This window comes from Schistocerca piceifrons, chromosome X, assembly GCF_021461385.2.
Source record: "Schistocerca piceifrons isolate TAMUIC-IGC-003096 chromosome X, iqSchPice1.1, whole genome shotgun sequence".
In the NCBI taxonomy this organism is placed as follows: domain Eukaryota; kingdom Metazoa; phylum Arthropoda; class Insecta; order Orthoptera; family Acrididae; genus Schistocerca; species Schistocerca piceifrons.
In genome coordinates, this window is record NC_060149.1 from 529011683 (window position 1) to 529029693 (window position 18011).

Below are 18011 nucleotides of genomic sequence, written 5' to 3' on the forward strand. Positions count from 1 at the left end.
TCATTTGTTTCCAAGACTAGCAATTATATGGAGAGCGAAAGTAGCTAAACTTAAGTGATGTACACCCAAAACTTTTGGAGCATTCTACCCTATTTACTGATTCCTGTTCATGTGCTACATCAGTAGTTTGTACTATTTTCACCAACTGCGACAATCGCATATACAAACTGTGATCCGATACTGTAAAATGCTTTTTTATTTCAGTCTCTGATCACAATATGAATTTGTAAGCACACAACAAAACTGCATTAGGAATGCATTTAGCAGAAACTGGCCACACTGTAGACAATATCGAGAGTTGTATTCGTATTTTACACAGGGCAGAGAAGGGTCGCACTCTCGACTTGTTGGAGTAGTTGGAAACTTACAAAACCAAAAGGCATGAGCCCACTAGTGTGCTCAATGGACAAAGCGATTTTGTACCCAACGCCTACTTTGCTTTATTTGATAACATACTACAATAACCAAATAATGCCTCGAGGATTTATACCTAACCTTAGTTGATGAGTTATGTTGAGAACAGAAGGCATTTGCCTTACTTCCAGACAGTAGTCGCTCTAATCCTGTAACTGATTATCTCCTACCTGCTCATGGAATGTATAGCCAAACTATATAATTTTATTTATTGAATGCTTATACGTTGTTTAAATGTTTTCTGTGGGAGACATGTCACGATGTATGTAAAGCCTTCTATTGGTTAAATTCTCACGATCCGTGAGCGCCTGCATAAGATCCTAGCGGGCCGACCCAACAGAGGGCGCTGTTCATTGATCTGTCTCTCTTTCAGCTGTCATATAGACATTTTATCTTTCATAAGCAATTTATAGGTTGCCACAGGCAATGTATTACGCTATATTAATTGTTGACCATAAATTCACCATAAAAAAAAGGGGGCGGACCTATACTCTTTATATATTTCCTTTTAACAATTTTACATGGGTAACTGCATTCATCTTTTAATGTATCACAATTGGTTTCTATGATAGTCATCAATTTTAATAAGTCTGCTACATGCATTTTATTTAATGTGCTTTTATCAGATTATGTTTTTGCGCAAATGACTACATGTAAGCAAGCCCACAGTAGCGACATCTAGGCAGGATGTAGGCAAACAGGTTTCTGGATGGTACTGTACTTCAGTAGCTAGTTGGCAATAATCACTATGTGGACGACTGGCCTATTCTACACCATATTTTAGATCCATGTGACGATGCTATGCTGATTATATGTTTTGACGATGCCATTATGGCCGTATCACTATAGGACATGGTGTAAAAAAGGTACGTTATACCATATTCTATCTGTACATTTCCCTGTTTGTATGACAGTATATTGTGATACATATTGCTGTTTTATGTTAAAAGACACACTGCTCACTAGATGTATATATTTATATATTTTAGATCTGAGGATGGTCAATACAGACTGAAACCGGTCATCGTCTAAAGAATTCATATTGTGATCAGAGACGGAAATAAAAAAGCACGTTGTACTATTTGTTGTACAGAAGTGAATACAGTGTATTTTCTCAAAATTTAGGAAGAGACCATTTTCAGAGAACCATGCAATAATTATTTGAAAAACAGTTAACAATCTATTATGTTGCTTTCCTCCTAAAGGGATTTATAACAACACTATTATCCCCTGCAAAAAGTGCCAAATCTGCTTGTTGAATGTTAAGTGGAACGTCATTCACACATATAAGGAACATTGTCTGGAGTTTCCATTGTCTGAACTTTATTTTTTCTGTGAGTGTAACATGATCTCCATAATCACATGCCTTGTAAAAAAAAATGTGATGTTTTATTATTTAAGGCTAGTAGTATGAGTGTATAAGCAGAATTGTCAGTCAAGCAATCCTTTTGGAATCCAAACTATGAGACATTAAATAAACTGTTTATACTTAATTTTGAGACTACTCCTGCGCACATTAATTTTTCGAATATTTTGGAAAATAATGTCAGTAAAGCAATTGGATAATAATTGCTTGAGTCTTTGTAGTCACATTTCTTATGAGAAGATTCAGCAACTGCATATTTTAATCTGTCTGCATCATCTCCCCCCCCCCCCCTCAATATCCAACACAACTGTGACAATACATTTGTAGCTGCAAATTTTCAAAGTGACTGTGAATCAGGTGGATAGACGATCATGACATTACAAAGAGTTACTTCAATTAAAAGGGTGAAAGTTTTTGCACTAGCACATGCGGATGGCTAAGATCCTCCTCCTGACAATCATATAGGAGCTTCGGGCTCAGTTCCCATGCTCCGCCATACCTAAGCTTAAGAAAACTTTTACTGATGTCCACAGGTCCATCTTAACTGAACAAAAACATGTTTGGCCCACAAAAACAATCTTCTCACAGCTCAGGACTAGCCAAATACTACAATGGTAAGACCAAAAAATGGGCATATGTTACAAGTTTTATTTTTGAACATACATTTCAAAGATGGTTCAAATGGCTCTGAGCACTATGGGACTCAACTGCTGAGGTCATTAGTCCCCTAGAACTTAGAACTACTTAAACCTAACTAACCTAAGGACATCACACACATCCATGCCCGAGGCAGGATTCGAACCTGCGACCGTAGCGGTCTTGCGGTTCCAGACTGCAGCGCCTTTAACCGCACAGCCACTTCAGCCGGCCTACATTTCAAAGATATAAACAAAAATTCAATACAGACTTTTTTTAATATACCTCAATGTTTATAGGCAACATGGTGCACTAATAATTTAGACCTATGGATGATTTCAGTTGGCAGCCACAGGACACACAAGGTAAAATAAAAAGTAAAGTGCATATACACACTGAGGTGACGAAAGTCATGGGATAGTGATAAGCACACATCCAGAAGGTGGTATTATCGTTTAAACAAGGCATAAAAGAACAGTGCATTGGTGAAGCTGTCATTTGCACTCAGGTGATTAATGTAAAATGGTGTTTGATGTGTGGTAACAGACAAGCAACACTGCATGAAATAACCCCAGAAATCAACATGGGACGTAAGACGAACATATCCGTTAGCATACCATGACGAAATGGGGAATTAATGGGCTGTGGCAGCAGACAACCGATGTGAGTGCCTTTGCTGACAGCACAATATCGCCTGCAGTGCCTCTCCTGGGTTCATGACCAATTTCAGTTGGTAAGAGCTGTGGCACAGGCCCCACACACCGGTGGACCCAAATTGGCAACAAGGCACTGTGCAAGCTGATGATGGCTCCATAATGGTGTGGGACGTGCTTACATGGAAGGGACCGGTTCCTCTGGTCCAACTGAACTGATCACTGACTGGAAATAGTTACGCTGGGCAACTTGGAGACCATTTGAAGCTGTTCATTGACTCCACTTTTACAGATGACAGTGCACCATTTTGCAATTGTTTGCAACTGATCTGAAGAAAATTCTGGGCAATTTGAGAGAATGAATTTAGCAATCCAGATCCCCCAAGAGCTCAGTTTGTGCACAAAATCCTGCACCAGCAACACTTTTGCATTTATAGATAGCTATAGAGGTAGCATGGCTCAATATTCTGCAGTGGACCTGCAACGACTTGAGTACATGCCACATTGAGTTGCTGCACTTCACACAGCAAAAGGAAGTTGCTGCACTTCACACAGCAAAAGGAGGTCCGACATGATTATAGGAGGTACCCCACGACTCTTGTCACCTTCGTGTAATTTAAATAACAACAAAATCCGATGTAAGTCATTTCCTAACATAAACATAATATGTATGTATTTCAGAAAAATGAAAGAGTAAGAAACCAGAGGGTGCTATAACTGCGGTGAAACACGTTTGGGTGCTAGAGTGTTTTGTGTACGTGCAAAAAGTTAATTATCCTTCTTCTGCTTCTTTTAAGCTAGAGTCATTTCCCTAGGCACACCTGTCACTGCAATTTTTCTCCTTCATGAATATGCTGGACAACTAGGTTTACCAATTCCTTGACTTACCAATCACCACCAGCACTATGTACTATTTTGACCAAAATTCATGGTCTTGATTTTTCGTTACTTATCAATGTAAGAAAATCCTCAATACAAACTTCTGTCATTTCCCAGAGTACTGTCAGCTGTCACACAACAGATCTTTTGGACTGACTGTTTCAGTACATACTTCGTTTCAAATATGCATTTATTTGCTACTATATTAACGTCTTGCACCCAACAATGCCAGAAAGTTATAAGGTGATTGACAAATATTTGTAATTAAGATTACAGTATCTTCTTCAATTAATTTGTGCCGTCTGGCATCTGGAAGACTGCAGCAGTCACTGTCACTCAACTGGAATGTGTTATCTTAATTTCACTGGTATATGTAGAACATGCACTGCACTTAATTCAGCTCTTCATATAAACATTCACCAATATTTCTTCATAACTCAATAATGTTTTCCCTATTAGAATGCGACATATAAAAAACTGATACTTGCCGGTTTCATTGGGTCAGTCCAACCACCAGATGTATTCGATTTTGTACAATCCCCAGGTGCATTAGGATCAATGACTGTGATAGCTATCACCTCAGGCCCCTTTTGCACCAAGAAAGTTTCAGGCCCCTCAGCAGGAGCAGCATTGTGATATCCAATCAGATTCTTGGCCAGCCTTGCATCAAGATTTACATCAGGATTTGTTTCATTCATCAACTTGTATACAGGGCCCACAAATTGCTGAAATTGTGAGATTTATTAAATTTACATGTTGTTAAGGTAAACAGCAACAAAATTAATGCAAGTTCCACACTGAGTTATCTTAAAGTTTATTTTCCAAAAATATAATAAATCTAGCAAAATAAAATATCAAACTACACTCCCTAACTTATGTTCAACTCTTGAGTGATTTATCTTTAGTTCACTTTGTCACCTGTAAGCCAATCACGCTGATTTATATTCGTAGGTCCCAGCTGTCTCCATCCTTCAGACAATGATTATCCATAAGATTTCAATTCACAGGGTTCACCTTTCCAACACCATGCACTTAAAGAAGTTGTGAAGATACAATCAGCAAACTTCCTAATCAACTAGATGTGGGTTTTAATTGATATAACTTGAGAAATTATAGTGTCAAATTTAAGGAGCTAAAATGTGCATCATAAACACTGGTCTGGCCAACTCCCTGTCACTGAACTCCGAAATTAGCCAGAAGTAAGGACTTGTGGTCAGGCGAATAGAGGGTATAAATACAAAATCAAATAGAGGTAATGTAGGAGTAGGTTTAATAATGAATAAAAATAGGAATGTGGATAAGCTACTATGAAAACCATAGTTAACACATTATTGCAGCCAAGTTGGACACGAATCCCACACCCACCACAGTAGTACAAGGTTATATGACAACAAGCTCTGCAGATGAAGAGGAGATAGAGGAAATGTATGAGGAGACAAAAGAAATTATTCAGATAGTTCAGAGAGACGAAAATTTCATAGTCATAGAGGACTGGAATTCGATAGTAGGAAAAGGAAGAGAAGGTAAAGTAGTAGGTGAATATGGATGGGGAGAAAGGAATGAAAGAGGAAGCTGCCTGGTAGAATTTTGCACAGAGCATAACTTAATTATAACTAACACTTGGTTTAGGAATCATGGAAGAAGGGTGTACCGTATTTACTCAAATCTAAGCCGCACTTTTTTTCTGGTTTTTGTAATCCAAAAAACCGCCTGCGGCTTAGAATCGAGTGCAAAGCAAGCGGAAGTTCTGAAAAATTTTGGTGGGTGCCGCCACAACTAACTTCAGCCGTTGAATATATGTAGTGCTACACAGGCATGCTTTGTAGGCACAAAGATAAATACTGGCACCAAATCCTCTGCGTAAGTAAAAAGGTCGAAGACAAGCTTTTTTCTCCGCCCCGAGTTTCGACCACTGCATTTTCATACATTATCCAATGAAGTAAATACAAATTCTGTATTGTTCATCTTCGAATATAGCAGCATTTCAATGTACTACGAAAGTCCGGACAGGCAAGACTGCTTGGGATGTCTGTCTATACGGCCAACTCTACGTTCTGAATTTTTTCCTACCTGTGAGAAGAGATGGTTGCTAACAGGAACTTTTATGAATTGTGAATCACATGCAGTATTCTCTTCACCATAAGAATAATACGAATATAAACATTTTGCCATGTACTGTTTCGTGTTTGCTGCATCTCATTTAAATCCTGTCTGCCTAATAAACTACGAAACTAGAGTGAGACAACAGCAAACGCGGAAGAATATACATATCATGTCACGTTTATATTGGTATTATTCTTATGCCTAATAGTGATACAGTCAGAAATGAAGCACAGCAATTGACTAGATTTTTAAATCTAAGATGACTAATTTCTGTGCAGAATGTAATGTACTAAAGAGGCGCCTGCAAAGAGTTTCAAACGGAGAAAAATTTTCGCTAAACTCTCGTTCAGAACATCATCTATCATATGCAGTCTATTATTTGGTTCTTGTTGATCATTATCAAAGAAAGCATCAGTGTAAGTAACAACAAATAGCAGTCTCTTGCCATTGTTTCGCTAATGAGACGATTCCTCTCTCTCTCTCTCTCTCTCTCTCTTTCTCTTTTATTTTATTTATTTTAAATTGTAAGTGGCGGTAGCGTGCACAAAACCAAGCCATGTCGCGAGCGGCGACAGGCCTTAAACAATCGTTATCAGAATACGACAAGCAATGCATGACAGTACAGTAATGCATTTTCAGCTTAGAGTGATGTAGACACCTATAACAAAGAAAACGGCGCTTACCAGATCAAAGAAAAATAAGCAATCAATTCAAACCAGACGAAGCACGTGAAAAAGGAAAGGTACTGGTATAAATACAGACGGAGCACCTGACGCATAGCAATGGTTTCCTGGTAAAGCTTACCTGCTAAGCTTATGACTCGAACCAAACTACTGTAGCTGTATCGTCATTCATTCGACCTAAATTGTGTCTCATATTACAATGGACCAACTTTGTTTCGACTTGGAGATGCGGCCTAAAACTTTTCTCTCCCCTTGAATTTCGAGTCTCAAATTTCAGGTGCGACTTAGGTGCGGCTTACATTCGAGTGCGGCTTAGATTCGAGTATGTGGAAGAGACCTGGCGACAATGTAAGTTTTCAGACTGATTATATTATGGTAAGACAGATAATTTTGGAATCAGATTTTAAACTGCAAGACATTTTAAACTGTAGGACATTTCCAGGAGCAGATGTATACTCTGACCACTATTTACTGATGATGAACTACAGATTGAAACTGCAAAAAGGTAGGAATTTAAGGAGATGGGTCTTGGATAAACTGGAAGAACCAGAGGTTCTAGAAAATTTCAGAGGGAGCATTAGGGAATGACTGACAAGAACAGGGGAAAGGAATATACTAGAAGAAGAATGGGTAGCTTTGAGAGATAAATAGTGGAGGCAGCAGAGGACCAAGAAGGTAAAAGGCGAGGACTAGTAGAAATCCTTCGGTAACAGAAGAGATACTGAATTTAACTGATGAAAGGAGAACATACAGAAACACAGTAAATGAAGCAGGTGAAAAGCAATACAAACGTCTCAAAAATGAGATCCACAGAAAGTGCAAAATGACTAGGGACGGCTGTAGAAGCATATATAACTATGGGTAAGACAGATGATGCCTCTAGGAGAATTAAAAAGACCTTTGGAGCAAAGAGAACCACCTCTATGAATATCAAGAGCTCAGATGGAAAACATGTCATAAACAAACAAGGGAAAGCAGAAAGATGAAAGGAGTATATAGTGTGTCTATACAAGATGTACTTCAGGGTAATATTTTGGAAATGGAAGAGGACGTAGATGAAGATGAGAAGGAGATACAATACCGCATGAAGAATTTGACAAAGCACTGAAAGATTTAAGTCAAAACAAGGCCCTGGGAGTAGACAACATTCCATTAGAACTACTAGCCTGAGGAGAGCTAGCCATGAGAAAACTCTTCCATCTTGCGAACAAGTTGTATGAAACAGGCAAAATACTCCCAGACTTCAAAAGGAATATAACAATTCCAATTCCAAGGAAAGCAGGTGCTGACAGGTGTAGAAATTACCAAACTATCAGTTTAATAAGTCACGGCTGCAAAATACTAACACGAATCCTTTACAGAAGAATGGAGAAACTTGTAGACGCTGACTTCGGGGAAGATCAGTTCAGATTCCGGAGACACGTAGGACCATACGTGGCAATATGACCCTACAACTTATCATAGAAGATAAGTTACAGAAAGACAAATCTACGTTTATAGCATTTGTAGACTTAGAGTAGAGTTTTGATAATGTTGACTGGAATATTCTCTTTCAAATTCTAAAGGTGGCAGGAGTAAAATACAGGGAGTTAAAGGCTATTTACAATTTGTACAGAAACCAGATGGCAGTTACAAGAGTTGAGGGCATGAAAGGGAAGCTGTGGTTGGGAAGGGAGTGAGACAGGATTGTAGCCTATCCTCAATATCATTCAATCTGTGCACTGAGCAAGCAGTAAGGGAAACAGAAGAAAATTTGGAGTAGGAATTAAAGTTCGGGGAGGAGAAATAAAAACTTATAGGTTTGCTGATGACATTGCAATTCTGTCAGAGAAGGCAAAGGACTTAGAAGAGAAGCTGAACGGAATGGACAGTGTCATCAAAGGACGATATAAGATGAACATCAACAAAAGCAAAATAAGGAAAATGGAATGTAGTATAATTAAATCAGGTGAGGCTGAGGGATTTAGATTAGGAAATGACACACTTAAAGTAGTAAACGAGTTTTGCTATTGGGGAAGCAAAATAACTGATGATAGTCGAAGTAAGAAGGATATAAAATGCACACTGGCAATGGCAAGAAAAGCATTTCAGACTAAGAGAAATTTGCTAATATCGAGTATAGATTGAAGTGTTAGGAAGTCCTTTCTGAAAGTATTTCCATGGAGTGTTGCCATGTATGGAACTGAAACAAGGACGATAACAGTCTAGACAAGAAGACAATGTAAAATGCAGTGCTACAGAAGAATGCTATAGATTAGATGGGTAGATCATGTAACTAATGAGGAGGTACTGAATAGAATTAAGGAGAAGAGAAATTTGTGGCACGACCTGACCAGAAGAAGGGATCAGTTGGTAGGACACATTCTGAGGCATCAAGGGATCACCAATTTAGCAACCGGGGTGGGGAGTGTGGAGGGTAAAAATCCTAAACTGATACCAAGAGATGAATACACTAAGCAGATTCAGAAGGATGTATGTTGCAGTAGCTACTTGGAGATGAAGAGACTTGCACAAGATAGAGTAGGATGGAGAGCTGCATCAAACCAGCCCTTGGACTGAAGACCACAACAACACATACATTACAATTTTGAAACAGGTGCAGGAAGGATGGGCAATGTTCAGAATCAGCCCTTCCACAGAACTAAATGACATACGAAAGGGTCCAGTAAAAGAAAGAGCAAAGTCGATTTTTTCAGTTTTCACTGGTATTATATGAAAGTATACAGCAGATTCGATATTCCCTACTTATAGTGGGGGAGGGAGGGAGGGAGGGAGGGAGGGAGGGAGGGAGGGAGGGAGGGAGGGAGGGAGGGAGGGAGAGAGAGAGAGAGAGAGAGAGAGAGAGAGAGAGAGAGAGAGAGAGAGCTATTATACAGTACATGAGCTTAGAAAAAAAGCTGAACAGGGAGACAAAGAGCTCAGGCAATATCAAACGGGGGGGGGGGGGGGGGGGGAAGGTTTAGTCCACAAAGTGCTGGTCTTTAAAGTAAATAACGATATAGGTTGCAGCCCAGACAAACAGTTGTCAAATATTTTTGTAATTACGTTCGTTCTTAGCACATCAAGCTAGGTGCGCTGGTCAGTATATAATGCACTAACATAGCTGCAGTTTTGTGAAAATACTGATACGGAAGGTGCCTGTACTGGAAGTATGGAAGATCACCAACTAAGGGGGAAGAAGTATGGTCTCTTATCTGAGGTAAACAAAAAGATTAATGTCTCATGAAATGGGAGAAAATTGACAACATGCTTGAAGATTTAACAATGGAACTTACAAGTACACAGTTTGAGGGCACTCCCGTCTACAACTCCTTGAAGTTTGTAATGGGAATTTCTAAACACCCTGTGCAGACACACACCTAACAGGAATTTTGGTATTTCCTTTGAGTATCACCACACATAAGTGTAGTACCTATGACACATATACAGCCACAGTAAAATGGCTGGAAATGCAAAAACAAAAGGGCACTGAGCTAGCAGAAATAAGAGGTATTGAGACTGAACAGGAGAATTTAAAAACTTTAAATGATTTTTCACAACTTGCAAGCTAACATGTTTCATGAAATGAGGGAGAAAACAAAGCTGAAAGAACACAGAAAATAAGGCCATATATATGCATTTCGGCCATAATCTGCCTCTGCCTACAACTAGTTCTGCTTACACTACATGGCAACTACCTATGTATGCTTTCAACATCCACTGGTTATCAAGTGCAGAGAATACGTTTTCCTTTATCCTGAATGTGTTGATAAAAAAAGGTAATTATGAATCATACATTTTGTTGCAATTGACATGGCTGTGAAAAATCTCAATATAAGAAAAACTACATATTTATTCGATTTTTGCAGAATTTTGTTACAATAGAGAGAAAATTTGACACACTAAAAGTAACATCCCAACAAGAGGACATTCTTATTTGGAATAGGATAAAAACATGGGACTTACAAAACCAGAAAGCTTACAAAGAATTTCCCAAAGATTGGATAGATATGTTCACAACAGCTTGGTCAAAGATTTCTCCATTTAATGTTATTGAAGTTACATCTGAAACTTTTTTTTTCCTTAATGGCAGCATTCTTCAAGCTCTTCTACAAGTAGAGGTGTATCTTCATAGACAGAACTTACCCAAGGCTTGTCAGATTCAGGAAAACTTGTTATGGATCACGGGAGACTGCTGCTTTGAAATCGTCCAGCTGAAGAATACAACGCATTACAGTTTCGATTTGCCCGAGTTTTCTTATACCAGTAAGATTGTGATATGATCTCCAAACCTTACCTAACTTTTACTATGGTATAGCACCACATTCTGAAATGTTCTAGTTCACATTTTAAGACTTACTCTCCATCGCTTGTGACATACCAGTAACCAAAGGTTTTGAAGGGGGAGGGGAATAATGTGGGTTAGAAGCACAAGAATATTCTTACAGTCTTCCAAGTGTTTTAAAGCTCTCAGAACAGACAATCTTGTACTACTTTTTAAATATAGTTTGATTCTTGTTTCAGGTGATAAAGGAAAAAACAATGCTTCCGCTACCTTCGATTCAAGGACTCAGCCCCATCTCTCATTGAATAAGGTACTCTTACTCCACTTCTACACAAGTAGCAATGAAAGTTTGAATGAATATGCAATAATATTGTTATATATTTATAGAATATTACTTAAGGTTTCCAATTTTGCAAAATAAATGTCAATCTTATAGAACTGTAAGATGTAGAAAAGATTTAAACAGAAATATTAAAGTTCTGTAATTTTTTTAAAACCTGGACTAGCTCATTCTTATCCTGGACCCTTCATATGTAAGTTACAGGATATTACTTCTGGTACTTAGGAAACGCTAAAATCACATTTTGTTTCCAGAAGATACACAGTCGGTGTAAAAATGCAGATTACAGTAACAAAGTCCAACAATATAAGACTTAAGGGCACTTGAAGATCTAAGCAACATTAATCAAAAGTGTGTGAGAGAGAGAGAGAGAGAGAGAGAGAGAGAGAGAGAGAGAGAGAGAGAGAGAGAGAGAGAGAAATGGATAAAACAAAGTAATGTGGACAGGAGAGATGGTAGACTATGGCCTAACTGAAGGATTCATCCTAGAATTTTCCTGAAGGAAAACCTCAGAAAACCTACATCAGGATGGTCAAATGAGAATCCATCCTCCTGAATTTGAGGCAGTCTTAGCAAACCCACCACACCTCATTTGGTTGTAACCAAACTACAATTCTCTTTCATTTATACACACTTGGAACCTATGCATTGCTCACACTCAACTGAATTAAAACATGCCAATGCTTCTGTCTATGATTTACATAGAGGGCATCCCACACCTTCAAATGCATATGATACACCAAAACAGCGCAAATTTATTGAATGCTGACAAAAAGCAAATGTAAAAAGAATTTCTGTGCAATTCTGGGCCGTTTTAAAAAGAATAAACTAGTTGCGTGTTGATTTGTTACTATGGCTGAAGCTATTTCATCTGCAGCTATGGTTATGACCAGTGTTCTTTATAGTTAAAAAGTAGGCTACTTTTTTATTGATTATCCTGCAGCAGGTGAGAAACTGACTTGTGACTACCGCCAAATTCTTCTGGACCTGGTGGATGGAAAAAAAAGTACTGAAGATGAAAAATCATCCTTCACACTTAAAAATATCAGAAATTTGAAAAGAACTAGGGAAGATCGCAGTTTCATATCAACAGCATAATTGGAGGCAGAGCAATTCGTCTGAATGGACATGAATGGGGAACAAAACCAGCATTTTCCTTCCACAATATACATTCCAGTATTTAACTTTATGATCACTTTACATCTCAGAATGTATATCAATCAATCAATTTCCTCTTTTAGTGAAGTTATGCCACAAATTTCTTTTCTCCCCAAGTCAAGTTAGTACTTCCTAATTAGTTATGTGAGCAAATCATCTAATCTTCAGCATTCTTCTATACCATCACATTTCAAATGTTTCTATTTTCTTTTTGTTCGAACTGCTTATGTTTATGTTTCACTCCTGTACAAGCCTACTCTCTAAATATCTTTGGGAAATACTTCCCAAGCACTAAAATTTACAGTTGATGTTAACAAATTTCCATTCTTCAGGTATGCTTTTCTTTCTAGTGGCAGTCTACATTTTATATCGTCTCTAATACAGCCATCGTCAGTGCTTCCATTACACGTTTTGCTTTTCTGGGTGTTTATCTCATATCCTCCTCCTAAGACACTCAATTCCATTCAGCTGTTCCTCCAAGTCCTTTGCTGTCTCTGACAGAATTACAAGTTCAATGGCTAATTTCGAAGCTTTTTATTTCGTCTCCCTGGTCTTCAATTCATTCTCCACATTTTTCTTTGGTTTCTTTTACTGTATGCTTTATGTACAAATTGAACAACATCAGAGAGAAGCTACAATCCTGTTTCTCCCTTCTCAAACACTGCTTCCCTAGTCATGCCCCTCAACTTCTGTCTGGTTTCTGTACAAGCTATATATAACCTGTTGCTCCCTGTATTTTATACCTGTTGCTTCCTGTATTTTATCCCTGCTGCCATCAGAATTTCGAAGAGAGTATTTCAGTCAATAATGTCCAAAGCCATGTCCAAGGCTTCAAATACCATAAGCACACACTTGCCTTTCTTTGATCTGTCTTCTAAGGCAAGTCTTAGGGTCAGTACTGCCTACATATCTCCAGAATCCAAAGTGGAATAAGGTGATTGACGGCACATAATGTCTCATCACTTTTCTGAGTTTAAATTCTCATTTGTCGTAACGGGGATAAAGATTCATTTTATAGGCAGGCATAAGGGAAGGTGATAAGAGGCACAGCAGTGTGGTCATGGTCCTAACGTTACCTCCAAGTGTGCAGTGTCAAGTGCAATAGGACTAAATTAACAGTGCATAATTTTTTCTTTATGCTTCTATTCCAAACATGTATGTAATCTGTTAGGTAAAGTGACTGGGGCAGTGCATTTGTTAATACATAGACCTCAAATTTGAGATGATAGAGGCTCATGCTCTACCAGCCATTCTGATTTAGGTTCACCTAAATCACTTCAAGCATGCTTAGGTTGGTTGACCACCTGTCCTGTCCTGTCAGCTCCTCATTACACAAATTTCTGTGTACTGGGTATGCAAGGAGTAATGAACCATATTCAGGGGAATGACACAAACAATCATCTGAAACAAAAACGTCTAGTAAACATGTGATCTAAAATACATACCTTAAGAGCTATGAGCACTTGTTCAGAAGAAGAGAGAGGTTGCATAGTAACGATGATGACTCAGTGCTCACAGCTGTTAAGGTATGCATTTTAGAGCCCATGTTTACTAGACTTTTTTGCTTTGCATGATCATTGCTGTCATATCACTGAGCACTAACCATTCCTCATGGGACACCCTACATACGATTCCTGTTTTTCTTCTATTAATCCAACATATCCTCTGTCATAAAGTGGTGTTAGACAAATAAATTACTGACACTGGTGTGTGTATCAAATAATTTGTGTTACATTTTAACATCTTACAGTAGGCAAGATACTGTAAGACAAAATTTTAAAATGGTCATGACAAATACCTGAATACTTCAAAAACTGCCACATGAAATCTGCTATCAAATCCCATATGTGTGACTATGATCATCTATTCAACACACATCTTGAGAGACTTCCCCTGATAACAAAGGCAGTAGAGTCAACCTGTTGATAGCATTAAATTTTTTTACCATAATTTACACAATAAACATGTAATGCCAATTGGATCCCTATTAAATTTCTCTGAATCGACTATTGGTCAGAGGAAATAAAGAAAACATGGAGAAAAAGCCTACATGTCTAAAAGAAGCGCATGAAATATAACTCACTACAGAGGCACCTAATTACAAGCGTGTAACTTTGAAATACGTATGGGACTTATCAGTAGGGAGACTTGTTCCTCCCATTACTTTGGCCATTTAAGGGCATTAAAAATGTCTGCTGTTGTCATTAGGCTATTGTTTCTTTCCCTGCATTTTTCAGTGTTGTAATTTGCAGCTGTGAGTTTAACTGTTGTTGCTATCTAGTAAGAAGGAAACTAAGATTTTTCACTGAACTGACTTTTATTTTGGTTGTTGAGTGGTTTTTGGGTTTCAGGCATTTTGTCCTTTAACTCTGATGTATTTACAGATGACTAATTTTTGTCTGCACATACAGCAGACCACTTAGAATATGTGGAAGTCAGTGATTCTGCAAAAGAGTGTTTCAGTATCAACACCTTCATCTTACAGAATTAGACCTAGCCTTACTGCATACAGGTCCTTTGAAAACATAAGCCCACACCTCAAGGCAGCAGCTCGCACTACAACTAGACAAGGAAGGAAACAAGAGTCCACAGCAATCCTAACAAACAGTCCAGTACAATATAAACTTGAGGAAGCACTCAGAGCAAGAAATGCACAAAGACAAACTTGTGGGAAGATGTACGAGACTGAATTTATAAAACAAGAAACGAAAGAATATGCCTAAAATACAAACTTCTGAAAGTGAAGAACTGTTTTCATGTGTCTGGCAAGGACTTTGGGAGTTTGAGTGGTAGGGATTCTGCTGAAATTTTGAATGATGAACCAAGCACTGGAAAGTGCATAATTGCTACCTTATAAAAAAAAAAAAAAAAAAAAAAAAAAACACTGTGTGCAGGAGATTATCAATGTTCCTGATGAAGAGAATTTCACCGTAAAATGAGCGAGACAGATAGGGGGCTAACGGTTCAAGTGGCCAGAAGCTGAAGATATGTGTGACACTGAAAGAAACCAAATTCTATGAGTGATTCTTATCTACAGTATTTTCTTCAAAGAATGACAGAGCTGCCAGTTTCACTTTTAACAGTGTCAAATTCAAGGGCTTAATATTCAATAATTAGTATGTTCATCTAGAATGTTGTCATTTTAAATATTTCAAACACAGGCAACCATTATTGATCACCGCATGAAGTATACTTTTTCTTTGTATGAATGTACTTTATCTTATATATGATCTCAGATTACTGAACTCCATGACTTTTTGGAGATCTCTTAACATGTTTTGTATGCTACACACTGCACTTCAATCAATGCCTCTAAAGACCATGGATAAAGTTGTTTCTTAAGGTTCTTACGTTTATTACTTTTGATAGTGAGCCTCAGTTCCATCTTTTACATCTTACTGACAAAATAAAATTGCTTTGAATACTGAATTACTTCTTTTATTTATTACAATAAAGTGGAGAATCATGTCTCTCAATAAAGGGATGCCATGTCCCAACATTGCGAGACTTGATCCATTCTGCAAAATTTCAGTTTTTAATTTTTTATGATACTAACTGGCAAAGGACTGAATTAAAACTAGGGGCAGAAATAGTTAAAAATGAATATTTATTACAAATTTAACTTTTTTTTAAGTTTATACCTGCCATTTTAAAAAATAAAATGTGAAAAATGGATCAAGTCTCACCTCTCTCCCCAAGTGGCAATAAAAAATAAATCAAACAACTGCTAAGTAAATGTTGATGGCTACAGTTCACCAAAAGTGAACATGTCTGCCCCAAGATACTCAATGCACACTACGCTAACGGTTTCGTTATATGCATTCCCGAACATTGCTCTAAATAAAAGTACACAGATAATGGTACAACAAACTTTAAATGGCTAGGGGTGACTAGAGACTAATTTATGTAAAAGTAAATTACATGTGCCAGAGATTTTACACATTAAAAATACCAATAAGGAATTCATTGTTGGCATGGTAATTCTGTAGGCCTATATACATACAGCTTAACATCGAAACAAAAGATGGAGACAGCATATAGCTTCCTACGAAAAGAATAACTGCAGTGATAAAAAGCATCTGTAAGAGCTAATGAAACAAACAGTTTTACAAATTTATAAAAGTGTACTTAACATACTTCATGATGCAACAATTATGCTACAGGGTTTGAACAACTTCTACAACAAAAAATTCAGTTTTACATACACGATGATGTGTCGCTCTAGCTTTCAGCTTTCGAAGTGTCCAGTCTGATGCCCGACATTTTTCCTTGAAGTTATACATAACATCCAAGAGCGAGGCACATTCCTTACAAATTTCAGATGGCAATCCATCACCTTCCATAGCCTACAAGTTGTAATGTTATTTAGTCCACAAATGATTACAACTAATTAATACATTAAATAATTATCAAAGGAAAAACTAATTATTACAAATGACAAGTTACTCAGCTATATGCACACCTACAGGTATTAAACATTGGTTCTTGCAACAGGATAGCATCACTAAAACAACTACTTTTGACAATATGGGTATCATTCTGCCAGCAAAGACCTAATATTATACTTTGCAGACAACCTTTACATTAAACAATACAGGCATGCTAGTTGAGGACATTCAGCTCTCTCTTGTAACCCTTATGAAAACATTTACGAGAAACATTATTGATTAATAAATATAAACAAACGAACTGTCCAATACTGACCTCTATGGCAACACATGCTGATATTTTATTTGCAACGGTACGGTCAAATTCGTCAGTGGTTTCGAAGATGGAAATCAAATCTTCAGCTCTGCTCATGCACAGCCGACAGATTTTCTCCATTATGTTCAGTTATGGTACACCCAATGTTAGAAGATTTCACTTTTTCTATGGCTTTAGGTCTCTCAGCAATAAAAACATTAGGTGAAAGTGATAATCTTAGTTTCAGGTTGCGAGACAGCTAACACTTTATCACCGACAGCATACTCACGTTTACTAAATAATTTAGCGTATACTAATGATATAACTATTTGCTTCATAACTAAACAAACGGTGGATCTAAAGACAAACGGGTTGAGGCCAAATCAAATGAAACATAAGGCCTTGGTAATCGACGGCGTACCGCTCACTTCCATCTTAAATGAGGGCAATTTTTGGTGATTACAGCACTAATCATTCACGATTATTTACATTTTAGAGAGAAACACTTCGTAGTCTCTGCAACAAACACATCCTATCCGAACCACCCGCTGAAACACCAACACTTCAGGTCCCCTCTACATAGCATTGCGGCACCGCCGAGAAACACGACTCGTCTCAAACAAGTGAGTCAAAAAAAGCTTCAGCACCAGTAGAGCCAACATGATGAAGTCTATTTACCTTTATCAAGATATATCCCTCTATTTCAGAGTATCGATATTCTCCTGCGCCAATGCGACGAGCTGATTGGAACTCTAGCATAACATAATAAAGTAATAACGGAATTAGTTGGCAGACGGTGAAAAAATATAGGTGTGTATTGTTGTGGAAAGCA

The 18011-nt window shown here is 37.8% G+C and overlaps 1 protein-coding gene across 1 annotated transcript in view; it reads right to left on the reverse strand.

Annotated features, from left to right (window-relative positions):
• LOC124723011 (zinc finger protein 875-like) overlaps positions 1-17788 on the reverse strand; it is a gene marked incomplete in the record, with an annotated part of 26519 nt that extends 8731 nt beyond the window's left edge. Inside the window, 3 exon segments of the mRNA XM_047248186.1 lie at positions 4437-4673; positions 16702-16842; positions 17201-17788. Coding sequence (XP_047104142.1) covers positions 4437-4673; positions 16702-16842; positions 17201-17320 — 498 coding nt within the window.
• Between the last annotated feature and the right edge of the window lie 223 nt (positions 17789-18011).